We start from the raw sequence: 13,961 nt of genomic DNA on the forward strand, positions 1-13,961 counted from the left end.
GGTGTCTTTCAATACTCTGTTCTACACTTCCTATGTCCTCGCAGGACAGCCAGGAACACAAGATCGTACTCTATGAGAACCCAAGCTTCGCTGGGAAGAAGATTGAGATCATAGATGATGATGTCCCCAGCTTCCACGCTCATGGATACCATGAGAAAGTCTCTTCAGTTCGTGTGCAGTGTGGCACGTGAGTAATACCTCAGAAACAGCTTACATGAATACAGTGAACCCACATTTAAGACAATTTATTCAAACTATTCTAATCTTTAAATGTCCTCCTGTATAGTAATCATTTTGGTTCATTTCTTGTTATCTTGGTTCCAGCTGGGTGGGCTATCAGTACCCAGGATACAGAGGCTACCAGTACTTGTTTGAGAAAGGAGAGTTTAAGGAGTGTTCTGAGTTTGGGGTCGTGCTGCCTCACATCCAGTCTGTGAGGCGCATCCGTGACATGCAGTATCACCCAAGAGGGGCCTTCCAACCCTCCACCTGAGTGCCCGGCACTTCTCCTCAAACCCTAAAGCTTCTGAAACGCCCCATCCTTTCCTTACTCTTCACCTCTGAATGCTTATCTTTGACCCTTTCAGTTGTCAGTGATTCCATTTGCTACTGCTGAGAAATAAATAAGTGATTTTGCGTCATGAATATTTCGGAACTTTTATTTGGGCATTCACTGTTTTATAAGTGAATTGGACTTTTTGAAATCCATATCTGATTGAGTCTATCAATTGATCCATAATTAATGTATTACATTCAATCTGTTTGAAATTGCCACCTGATTCTGCATTATATCAAGGTTCAAGACAAGTTCACAAGTCAAAACACGTGTTTATATATATATATATATATATATAAACAGTAATTTGTGAAATATTACAATTTAAAATAAGTTTTCCATATTAATATTATAATTAGCCATTGCGCCAATCTTCAGGGTCACATGATCCTTGTTGAATAAAAGTTTCAAAACTTTTGAACAGTAATATACATTTCAAGAACAAGCATCTCCATTATTTCCACAATATAATATTCCGATTATATGTTTATAGGTATATTCAGATAGCTGTGAAACATGTTAATGTATTTTCAGAATAAGGTTTGAACTTTTATCAGAAAATGTGCATGTTAACTGAGTTTTAATCATTCTTTTTGATTAAAGCTGTTGTCTGCCAAAGGTGGTGTTAACAGAGGAGTGCTTGTCAGTGGCTTCATTGCCTTGCAATAAAGAAAAAAAACCTTCTGAAAAAGTTCTGAAAAGCACACTTTAAAAAAAAAAAAAAAAATGGAACAAAAATATATTTATAGCAAATTTTATTATGAATTTACAGTATTGGACACTGGCATTACAACAGTGCAATAAACATCTTTACAGTCAAATTTAAAATAAAGAGGACAAATTACACTTAAACACACTATAACAACAGTAGGCAGACAATGAAAAGAAGCTGATAATAGAAAAACAAAAAAAGAACCATAGGACACATTACTCGCATACCGTCAGCATCACAACATTGACATCACGGGTGAAGACTCGTGCGTTACAAAAGTGACTTCTGGTTAGAACCGCTGTTCATTAACAGGTGAAAAGTGCTTGTTATGTGGGAGTGGCAAAACGGCCCAGCGTTTTTTCTTCTTCTGTTTTTCAAAAATACGCTAACAACAAGTGTGCAATGTAATGTGAACGATGTTTACAGTACTTTGACATTTCAAATTTCCCTTAAGCAAACTAGTAAACAAAAGAAACGAACTCAAGATGCGTGTAACCTAAAGTGAGGGACACAAATGAAAAGTTTTCCCTTCTGTATTCATTCAATAGGACCTTGTAAGGGAAGAAAAAGAGATTTACACGCTGATTGTGCAATTTCCTATCATCATATTTTGGCCCACGGTTAAAGCAAGTAAAGTATTGGGATAAAAAGAAGAACAAAGTGAAATAAAGGGAATGATTGATTGTACATGCGCAATTTTTCCAATCATGATATTATGGATCCAAACATGATGGAGGACACGATGGAATGGTGAAAGCTAGACAAACTGAGGCAGCATACAGACCTTTGCATGTCTGAATGTCTCAAATCTGAAAAAAAAGGTTATTAGGAGTGATAAACTGTTTAAGCAAAACTTGATCACCTTGCATATAATTTTGCCCATTACCTTGATTTCTTTACTTGTGTTCTGGCGGCGACATTTTTTATATGAACAGATTTTTAATTAAATCTGTTTATTGTTATCAGCAACGTTCTGAACAATGAGTTCTTAAAGACACAGCTCACCCAAAAATTTTAATTCTGAAGATTTTTAGTAACCAAACAGTTACTAAAAAACTAAACCTGTCCTCTGTTATGTTCCACAGAAAAATATTTTTGACTGAACTATGCATTTAAGTGAATGTAAATAATAAATAAAATAAATACATATAAAAATGTAAAAAAAAAACAAAAAAACAATCTAGCTGAATTAGCCTGAATATATTTTGTCTAATAATTATGCAGTGAAGACAGTCATGCCAATAATTAAATCATTTTTAGCCAATTTATAGGTAATAATTTTTATTGTTTTACTTGAACAGAAACTAAATCTTTGTTTAGCTGTTAAAAACGTAAAGCACCTTGGCTTTATTTGATATATTGCTTGTAATTAAAAATAATTAAATAAATAAACCTATAGCACCATGGCATTGTTTTATTTTAATCTGTTAGTATTTGAACTAATATTTAAAATTTCAAATAAAGTGTAAAAATATTAAAGGGTTAGTTCAATTCGTCTGAAAGAAGAAAGTCATATACACCTAGGATGCCGTTAGGGTGAGTAAAAGACAGCCTTATTTTCATTTTTGGGTGAACTAACCCTTTAAGGTTAATAAAACTGGGTAAATTAAAAAAAATTCTAATAATAATAATCGCTGCTATTGCCATCAACTACAGAAATTGTTGTATTGTGACAAGCCTAGTTATAATGTAATTGCACATACAGACACATAAGACCATTTACCTGCTTGTTCAGGCTGTACCGTCGTTTTCATACTGACTTAAACGTTTTTTAGTCTTTAGTTCTTTCAGCCACTGAGGTGAGGACTCTTCTCTGAGAGGGGATGGAGAGAGAAAAAAAATCAGAAACAAAAACACACAATAATGTTCAGCACTGCCAAACAATAGACGATTCTGAGACTTTCTGATGTCCATTGACCTAAAAGCACTCACACATTCTCTTTGCCGCCAGCAGGAGGCAGCACAAGGGAGGCTCGAGGCAAGAATGGAGATTTGGGTGAGCGTGAGAGCTGAGAGGGTGAAGGGCCGTCTGTCTGATTGTCTGACTCGCCTCTCTTCTTTAGCTGAGCCTGAAATGAATGAACGAATCTCGCGTCACATAAGCTGCAAAATGATCAGCTTCCAAACAAATTCATACAATTTTAGCCTGATCAAAAACAAGCATTGTTAGGAAGGTGCTTCTGTTTAATCACCATGATTTACTTATTTTTCTTAATCATATCATATCATATTTGATATGCAAATTTCTATCTTCAACATGATCAAAACTTTACTGAATTTTCTACATGCCTTCTGTCGTCTGATTGACAGTTCATACTGTTTTAGCAAGTAATAATTCTAACCTCTACTCATATTTTCGCTGTGAAATCTTTACTGATTTTTATAAAGTAAATGTACGAATAAATATTGTTAGTAAATATTGTTATATTGTTATTAAAATTTCAAGATGAACATTTACTTGACTGAAGCAACTTAGGTTTACTTGATTACCCATAAATACATACATACATATATTTATTTATTCATTAAAAAAAAGTTAAAATGTATAATTTATTATTTATATATTTTTTCCCCTTCAGATTTTGTCTAAAGGTTCGATAAACTATTCCATTTCCTAAAAATGAGATTTTTCCAGACTATTATTTCAAATGTCAGGCTTTACAAGGTTAAGGAAATGGAACTGGTGGGGGAAAAAATCCCCCAAATCCCCTCACCTTTAGAGCAGATGGGTCCATGCCAGGGAAGAGCGCCACTCTCTGAGGCTGAGACACGGAGGAAGTACGGGATTCGATTCCCTTGGCCTGCTCCTCAGAGTCTGAGTCTTCACACTGCTTAGGAGAGTCTGTCTTCTCCTCTACAGACAGAGAGAAAGACTGGAATGAGTCCAGAGGACTAGATTTTACTGACTTTGCTACAGTACAAAGATAATTATGACCCAAAGAGGACCCACAACCTACTTAAACCCAACCTCATGGGATGAGATGTGCAGGTACGCATGTGTCTTGCTGCTAAGATGTAAGTACCTGTTGAGTCCTTGTAGCGCCATTCATCATCTGCTCCGGTTCCCTCGGGTACTTGTGATAAGAGGGCGCTGTGACGGGCACCTCGAGAAGGCAGGGCTCTGCGAGTGCTCTTCTTGTTCAGACTGACCCTGGCACGTAGTGCACTGGAGTCTAACAGTGTTGTGGAGGTCTACAGACACAGACAGCGACATCTCAAACAAATGCCATGTACAGTTTTGTGTGTTTGCATTAAAATTAGAGTCTTTATAGGGATCGTTCTCCAAAAAAATGAAAACTGTGTAATTGTTTACTCAACTTCATGTCATTCCAAACCTGTATGACTATATTTTTTTCTATGAAAAACAAAATATATTTTAAAGAATGTTGGTAACAAACCGTTTTAGTTCCCATTGACTTCCATTGTATTTTTTGTCCATATAATGGAATGGAACCGAAATGGTTTGGTTAACAACATTCTTCCAAATATGTTCCTTTTATGTTGCACAGAAGAAAGTCAAACAGGTTTGAAATGACATGAGGCTGCGTAAGTGACTACAGAATTTTCAGAATTTCAGAATCTCTTTAGTGGGACAGGAGAGATTTCTGTCAACCCAGTGTAAGTCCATTTCACCAAAACTTTTGACACTTTAAAAAGTTTATTAAGACATTGTAAAAGTTGACAATGAAAACATGAATTAAGTGGTTTAATCCATGAATAAAAGTCTAAATTAAATCTGTTCATAATATAAATCATGTCTTTTCAGAAGATTTTATTTAAAGCACTCAATTCATATGGATTACTTTTACAATCTCTTTATGAACTTTTTGAAGCAGTAGTTTTGGTTTCATTGACTTTGACAGAAATCTCTTAAATTTCATTAAAAATATCTTCATTTTTGTTTTGAAGATGAATGAAAGTCTTAAGGGTTTGGAACAGCATGAGGGTGAGCACAATGACAATTTTCATTTTTAGGCCAACTATCCCTATGGTTTAGCAACGAAGACTGACCTCTGGGAATGGGAGCTCGGTCTGCTTTTGAGGAGATGTTGTCGAGCCATCTGGTGTGTCGATGAGAAGGGGCTGTTCAGCTGTGTGGGGTGGGGTGGGCTTCCGTGGAGATGGGGTGAGGTTGTCATCAGATGAAGGTGTAGCTGGAGTGAGGCTGAGGAGGAGGAAAGGGATATTTGAAAACACTTATATGTTGTCTGTATTTCATTTGTGCAGAAAACGTAAAATTAAAAAAACATGACTGTAAAAGTAGGTTGCTATGAGGTTCGAACTGAGCTTTTTACCACTCCAGTCAATGGCCAGTAAATTGAAAAAAAAAAAAATGAAGCAGCTTGATTTATGCATAAATAAATTAAATGTATAAATACTACAGTGTATGTATTCAATTAACTACTAAGATTTCTTACTGATCATGAAACTCTATTTTCATTATTTTATTATTATTATTATGACTTTTTTTGGCAGTATTTTTCCTTGCATACTTGTGATGGTATATTTTGTCACTTGCTACATCAGATGAACAAGAAGCAGCACAAAAACAGACACATTCTGTTTTTGTTCCTCATATTTGTTCCCTCATATTATGTGAGGAACATTTCTCCAAAGCAAAAGTAGTTTGAAGGGTTAGTAATTTTTAATCAAAACATCATAACAACCTTCCGCTAAAATGCCAGACTTTTCTCTAGCGATGTATGCAGGAGTCCAATCATTTTGTTGGATTAAACTTGTAATACGATCCTTACAATAGACTACAAGCTCACATTCAGATCTTCCTCCATCCATTGACAAGCAACGAACAGAACCAAGTTCACACCCTACATTTTTTTTCTTTTCCAATAATCCATTATACTCGGGTGTATGGCAAAATACGGAACAAAAGATCTGTCGCTGATGGTTTGTAGCCCATTGATTTTAATTTAATTCACACACGTCATTTAGGCCTACATGAGTGTTGGTCAGACTCCCATTTATAATTTAATTTAAACCATGTATAATTTTGCAGTTCCTAATAAACTTACTGGTTATCTGTGAGTTACTGGGCGGCTACATCACCCTTTGTGACATCCCTGCTAATAGACATTGACAACACACATCTACCCATCCAAAGTTCCTTTTTAGAGCACAGATACAACCAAATGATCCACATATACCAGCTCTCATTTCATCTGAATCCCTCTTGCTTTAGTCACAGCCGTAACCAAACCTCTCTGACTAGCCCAGTCTGCTCTGTAATGAAGATGAATCTGCCTGTGTGTCTGTCCATGAGGTCGTTATAGCATTATAGCTCCGCTACTCACTCAATAGATGCAATTGATCCTGGTGTTGAGTTACAAACAGTGACTGAGAATAGTTTTGTTCAGGTATAGTGTTTATGTTAGTTTGAGGACATAAATGTTTATGATTTTACATGGTTTTTGGAAGGCGTATGTGTTCACCTGTCATCTGTGTGAAGTCCAGTCTCCCATGTGCCGTACTGACTGTCGGGCTCCTGCACCAGATTGTCTGTGTCTTTATTCTCCTCCTGTCCACTAACACATTGTTTTACCAGCTCCTGTAGATAAAAAGTAAGAAAAGAGGATGTTTTAAACTAAAAAGCTGCCAAAATAATATGATTCTACACAGAGATGCATTTTATTTATTATATATATATTTTTTTTTTTTTTTTTTGAGGGAGTACCAGTGGCTGTCTGGACGAGACAGCAAATTACCAAAGGAAAAAAAAACAAAAAACTTTTTAACAACTTAATATCCACGAAGACCTGTGTTCAAATCCTGACATAACACACTACCGTTCAAAACTTTTGAGTTTGGTAAGACTTTTTTAATGCTTGTTTTTGTAGAAAGCCTCTTGTGTTCACCAAGGCTGCATTTTATTTAATCAAAAATACAGTAAACAGTAATATTCTGAAATAGTATTACAATTTAAAATTGAACCGTTTTCTATTTTAATGCATTTTAAAATGTAATTTATTCCTGTGACGGCAAAGCAGAATTTTCAGCATCATTACTCCATCCTTCAGTGTCACATGATCCTTCAGAATTATTTCTAATATGGTGATTTGGTGCTTAATTGTTTGTTTGTTTTTTCTTTTAATTATAATCAATGTTGAAAATGGTTGAGCTGCTTAATATTTTTGTGGAAACCTTGAGTTTTTTTTCCTGATTCTTTGATGAATAGAAACTTTGAAAGAACAATTTATTTGATATATTTTCTTATGTAAAAGTCCTTACTGACACTTTTGAATAAAATTATATAGTTTCTTAAAAAAAAAAGTTTGAAAATACAGTAAACAGTAATATTCTGAAATAGTATTACAATTTAAACTGTTTTAAATTTTAATGCATTTTAAAATGTAATTTATTCCTGTGACGGCAAAGCAGAATTTTCAGCATCATTACTCCATCCTTCAGTGTCACATGATCCTTCAGAATTATTTCTAATATGGTGATTTGGTGCTTAATTGTTTGTTTGTTTTTTCTTTTAATTATAATCAATGTTGAAAATGGTTGAGCTGCTTAATATTTTTGTGGAAACCTTGAGGTTTTTTCCTGATTCTTTGATGAATAGAAACTTTGAAAGAACAATTTATTTGATATATTTTCTTATGTAAAAGTCCTTACTGACACTTTTGAATAAAATTATATAGTTTCTTAAAAAAAAAAGTTTGACTCCAAACTTTTGAATGATAGTGTAATAAAATAAACGGTCCAATACTTTGTTTAATTTACAATAAAATAAATAAATGCAAATAAATAATAAAAGAGTTGAACTTGACAGTCAGTGATCACCACTGGTTTTACTGAATGGGCAAGATGCTTCTGATTGTGGAAAGGCCTGAATGAAAATAGAGAGGTAGTTTAATCATCCTGCAGCACTGCAAACAACCACCAGGTGAAGCTAAATCTCACACTAAACAATCCCAGCCACTCCCTTTGGGTGTGAAATCACAGAACCAAAGCTGGACATTAGCCAATCACTGAGTGAAGAGATGCAATCTGCCCAGCGGGGCATAAAACTCTTGTGTGTATCACAGAACAGAACAGCAGGACTATTAACCCTGATCACTATTCAACTACAAACCCAGTCAGCACCAGTTCACCATCATGTAACAGAAACCACTTTAAACTAACACCCTGGTGTCATAACTCGGCAGCTGTTGATATTTTCAGGGCTGTAACATAATACCAGGAAATTATTTGCAAAACACAAAAACTGAGTCACAAAAACTGTGACCATGAGAAAATGAATGACAGGAAACAGCATATGAAGATACTGGTGAGACTGCCATGAAAGTACTGCAATGATAACCTCGTAGAAATCTACTGGTTGAACTGGTGAGCGCATCCATTCAACCGTGCCTCTTTTAATGAGGAGACTACAGAGGGTACAGTGTATCTAACAAGCACACACACACACACACACAAACAGAGTCATCAGCTCTCTGATCACAAGCAGAACTGAGTGTGAGCACTGTATGTGACTGTCAGGGGTTTGTGCCAATCAGAACTGAACTGAACATCCTTTTGAGAAGTTCAAATCAATTTCTGAATAGGAGTTGAGGCAGCAAGCAGGGTGAAGATGTTTCATTACAATAGAAAGATTTAAGGTTGTTCTTAATAGTAAATTTAATTTTTACCTTTATATTATTTCATATACCTGTTTTTTTAATATATAATTTATAAGCCATTATAATATTTATTAATATTTTGAATTACTTTTTACTTTTATATTTTCAGTTGTCATTTTAGTTTTAGTCATTTTGTTATGTTTTATGTGCATGTTTTTATTATTATTATTATTATTATTATTAGGGGCCAAGCACCGAAGGTGCGTAGGCACCTATTGTATCTGTGAGATTTCTTCTTCTTCTTCTGCTCTGGAAGTCTATGGAAGCCCATAGAACCACTTGTGGTAAGCGTCAACATTAACCATAGCAAGTTTGGAGTCTCTAACTCAACCCCTGTTTATGCTAATAACTTTTAACTGTACATTTTTAGAAGCAAAATAATTTTTTCCTCTGATTCCTTGGCTCATGCTGAGTCAATTGGACACCAAAATTCAAATTTCTACAGGTCAAGTTTTTTTTGCAATTTTTAATGGTTCAAAAAAACTACTAATTCAAACTTGTCTTCGGCAGTTTGTCTGATTGTCACCCAAATTGGTTCAGATCATCTTCAGACCATGTAGGCAAAAAGTTATGGAATTCAAGTTGATTCGTCTAGGGGCCAAGCACCGAAGGTGCGTAGGCACCTATTGTATCTGTGAGATTTCTTCTTCTTCTTCTGCTCTGGAAGTCTATGGAAGCCCATAGAACCACTTGTGGTAAGCGTCAACATTAACCATAGCAAGTTTGGAGTCTCTAACTCAACCCCTGTTTATGCTAATAACTTTTAACTGTACATTTTTAGAAGCAAAATAATTTTTTCCTCTGATTCCTTGGCTCATGCTGAGTCAATTGGACACCAAAATTAAAATTTCTACAGGTCAAGTTTTTTTTGCAATTTTTAATAGTTCAAAAAAACTACTAATTCAAACTTGTCCTCGGCAGTTTGTCTGATTGTCACCCAAATTGGTTCAGATCATCTTCAGACCATGTAGGCAAAAAGTTATGGAATTCAAGTTGATTAGCCAAACTGTTCTCGAATAACGTGTAAATGAATTTGACGAAGAGCATACCAAAATGGACATGAGGCTATATCTCCGCAACACTTTAGCACACATGTGTCAATTACAAGGCCCACGGGCCAAACACGGCCCCCCACGACTTTTAATCAGGCCCGCCCATTTTATGTCAAGAGACACTCACGGTTTTCAAAGATAGTATAATCTTCGAAGTAGAGACCTGCACTTTCGGGGGAATACTGCGAGACCCGCGGGACAAGACTTAATACTGGCTAGTGTGGGTGCAAGATGCGGGAGAATAAAATGATTCGCCGGACTCCCGCAAATTAAAAAATATCTAAACCTAAAATATCTAAAAACAAATAAATTGTTATTCATCTATTGCACAAAAGAACAACTAATATAAAATAAAAATGATTAACAGGCGCAAGCATAGGCAGAGTTTCTATTTATAACACGTGTTTGCAGCATTGAGCAATGTAGGCCAATCAGAGGCGTTTAAGTTAGCGCCACTCACCGCACAAAATGCCGGAGTTCTTGTAAAATTCTTCTGAAATCTGTGTGCTCACGAATCCTCTCATTATAACACACAGTGTAGACATTATTCATTGTGCATATATTCATTGTGGTATAACAGCTTTGTGAGATCGCGATGAACTGAAATGTCAGTTTTTTAGTGATTATAAAAGGAGCACTCTTTGCTCACATTGTGCCATGCCAAACGCAGCAGCCTATGCTTGCTTTTCTGTTAAAAATAATTGTGGCTGTAAATGTTTATACTTTAATAACAAATATTTTATCGGGAGCGTTGGGATGTTGTGGCTTGGCGACACGGAACTTACTATTTCATGTTTCATGGATGTACAGAAAAAAATCTATATACAGTTGTGCTCAAAATTATTCATACCCTTGATAAATATGATCAAAGAAGGCTGTGAAAATAAATCCGCATTGTTTATCCACTTGATCTTTCATTCAAAAATTCAAAAAAAAAAAAATCTAACCTTTAATTAAAGCAAAAAAAAAAAGTAAAAAAACTGTTAAAGTGGGGGAAAATCACATTATGAAATAAATATTTTTCTCTAATACAGTAAGAGGACGTGTGTCTATATCGTTCTAATGCACGGTGAGGAGTTTGAGTGGCCAAAGACTCCAAGGATCACAGCTGGAGAACTGCAGAAAATAGTTGAGTCTTGGGGTCAGAAAGCCTAAAAAAAAAACAATGTTGTTTGGTAGGGTTTCAAGAAAAAACTAGAAAAGAAAAGGCTCTCATGCAAAAACAAACTCCAGCATAATTTATTTGCTAGACACGACTGGAACTTTAAACGGGACTGGGTTCGACTGTCCATGCTAGAAATCTTATAATGGGCCATGGTTGGATCTTCCAACAGGACAATGATCCACAAACAAACATCAAAATCAAAACAAAAATTGGACACTGAGAACAAAACCAAGCTTCTGCCCTGGCCAACCCACTTCCCTGAGCTGAACCCTATAGAAAATGAGTGTGGTGAACTGAAGAGGAGAAGCATCAACATGGAGCTGGAAATCTGAAGGGTCTGGAGAGATTCTGTATGAAGGAATGGTCTCTGATCTCCTGTCAGTTGTTCTCTAAAGTAAACTCTTCAGGCATTATAGGTGAAGACTCAGAGCTGTTCTCTTGGCAAAAGGAGGTTGCAAAAAGTATTGGATAAAAGGGTATGATTAATTGTGACCAATGTGTATTAGAGAAAACATTTATTTCATAATGAGATTTCTCTCCCATTTTAAATTCTTATTCTCCAATGAAAGGTTAGATTTTAGTAAATTTTTTTAAAATAAAATATCTAAAGGATTGATGATACAGATTAATTTTCTTTGATCATATTTACCAAGGGTATGAATAATTTTGAGCACAACTGTAGGCTACTTTTATACGGGCGGGAGCGGGACTAGATAACATTTCTGCGGCAGCAGGCAGGTGCGGGACAAAATCCTGCGGGAACGGGCAGGAGCAGGACTGAACAATCCGTCCCGCGCAGGTCTCTACTTCGAAGGCATTTCGAATCGAAACATGATCAATATGGAAGCATGGAAGTGCAGCTGCTAAAAGTTAAAGAACTAAAACAGTCATTTTTCCAAAAGAAACACATTCTAGTCTTAATCATATTTGCTTGTATACTCACTTAATAAATACTTCAGCTACAGCCAAACATAGAATAGACTAGATTATTTCTAATACAGAGTGTCTGGTAAGAGTTTACAAAATGCCTAATTTGCTTAGGTTTGGCATGTGTCCTTTAATTGTCGTTTCAAAGTAAGAGCTACCAAAATAAGCCAAATAATACAATATCAGATACCATTTGGTGTCTATATACCATGTGGTATTTATATCTATCATTTGTTGACTATTTTGCTTTATCAAACAGTTTTTTTTTCTGAAATTGAAGTTGTTGTTTTATGCAGTTAAACTGTATATATATATATATATATACATATAATAACCATGTCCTGAGGCTACCTGCACAGTTTCGGCACAACATCACCTAGTGGTCAGGAGATATGAAAAATGTCTACTTCTGAACAGTTTGGCCAAATATCACAAGACTGGTCTCTTAAGATTCAGTGTGACATACTGAGTCGAACGATACCAAATTTTCCCATGTCGGCTATTTCGTCGTAAAATGCAATCTTTTACAAAACTCATTACAAAACTCGACAAGTATCTTCGGCACCATGCCCTGGAGGTGCTCAAAAAGTTTAGGAGAAGCACCACCTTGTGGTCAAAAATTATAATGAAATTTTTAAAAAATGCTAATAGCTTTTCATTAGTTTTGCCTGTTGTCATGAGACTGGTCTTGATAGATTCCTTGAGTCAAGCCGAGAACGTCAATACCAATTATGCCTAGGGTTGTAACGATATACCGCTATGACGGTTTATCACGTTTGAATGTGCACGGTTATCATACTGTAAACATTTGCATATCTACGGTTTTAAAAAAATGAATGAAAAAAATCTCACCCGTGCATATGCAACTTATTTCCGCTAGGCTGCTTCACTCTGCATTCACTTGGCTGCTTACACGCACGTGCAGCGGAGAAAATGACAGAAACAGAGATAATATCTCATCTCCATCCCTGCCGAAAATAAAGTTAAGATCTGCAGTATGGGAATACTTCGGATAAAAAAAATAATAATAATAAAAAAAAACGAACGGGGTTGTCCTTGAGGACGGATCCAATTTGCAAAAAATGTGGACGCAAAGTGGCTGCAAAAGCAGGCAATACATCCAAGATCTTCGCTCATATTCGCGGACACCATCCCTTCGTGCAGATAAAGGTGTGTCGCATTAATAATAAGTTATAAGTTAAGGCCGTATGATTTGCGTGATGCAGAGGGAATCCCGGTGCAGTCGTGAACATGGAATTTACAGTATAACGAGGATGTCACGTAAAACGACAACCTCAACGACACAACGTAGAACCAACAACCTTTTAGCCATGTTGTAACTACGTTGCTAAAAGGTTAGCTACGTTGAGGCAACGTTCTGTGTTTGTTGGGTTGGGGCTACAGTCATGTCATCGCTGGTGTGGAAATGCTATGTTTCGAGAAACAATGAAAAATATGATATGTGTCTGTGAATATTTATGAGCAAAGAGACAGCTATATAAATAATCTGCTTGTTTCTGCATGTCTCTGAGTGGCGCCATTTTGTCTACTGCATACTGAAGTACGCATGACGGTAATGGTGTTTTCAGCGTCTACATAAACATGAAAATCAGCAGAGCTGCTCTGAGAGAAAACGTAAATAAACATTTCCTAGTTTTATTTGGGAAAAACCATTGTCAAATACACTCTGAAACTCAAAGGTCCGCTACAACCCGTCAAAATAAACGTTAGATTTAATTTGAAATTATGACAGAAATATATTATCATTGTACAATGTACTTCAAAGTTATAACAACAATAATAATATTCTTTATAATAACATTATTTATTTAAACATTGTTTTCAAGGAATATCATGTTTGTCAATGTTTTAACTTTGCCAAAAATAAAAGTTGTAAATTTTCATTTGA

General features: G+C 35.6%; 2 protein-coding genes across 3 annotated transcripts in view; one reads left to right on the plus strand and one right to left on the minus strand.

Annotated features, from left to right (window-relative positions):
- LOC107753119 (beta-crystallin B2-like) overlaps positions 1-641 on the plus strand; it is a 2,801-nt gene extending 2,160 nt beyond the window's left edge. Inside the window, exons 5-6 of the mRNA XM_016569234.1 lie at positions 45-187; positions 325-641. Of these exons, the coding sequence (XP_016424720.1) occupies positions 45-187; positions 325-493 (312 nt within the window). The 3' untranslated portion in view covers positions 494-641. The remainder of the gene's footprint in view (positions 1-44; positions 188-324) is intronic.
- A 2,358-nt stretch (positions 642-2,999) lies between these two features.
- LOC107753120 (titin homolog) overlaps positions 3,000-13,961 on the minus strand; it is a 40,287-nt gene continuing 29,325 nt past the window's right edge. For both annotated transcript variants that reach the window (XM_016569235.1, XM_016569236.1), the window contains exons 7-12: positions 6,716-6,831; positions 5,280-5,433; positions 4,292-4,460; positions 3,983-4,122; positions 3,201-3,337; positions 3,000-3,081 (exon numbers count right to left, since the gene is read on the minus strand). In XM_016569235.1, the coding sequence (XP_016424721.1) occupies positions 3,000-3,081; positions 3,201-3,337; positions 3,983-4,122; positions 4,292-4,460; positions 5,280-5,433; positions 6,716-6,831 (798 nt within the window). The remainder of the gene's footprint in view (positions 3,082-3,200; positions 3,338-3,982; positions 4,123-4,291; positions 4,461-5,279; positions 5,434-6,715; positions 6,832-13,961) is intronic.

Source organism: Sinocyclocheilus rhinocerous, unplaced genomic scaffold, assembly GCF_001515625.1.
Source record: "Sinocyclocheilus rhinocerous isolate Xijiao unplaced genomic scaffold, SAMN03320098_v1.1 scaffold20, whole genome shotgun sequence".
In the NCBI taxonomy this organism is placed as follows: Eukaryota; Metazoa; Chordata; class Actinopteri; order Cypriniformes; family Cyprinidae; genus Sinocyclocheilus; species Sinocyclocheilus rhinocerous.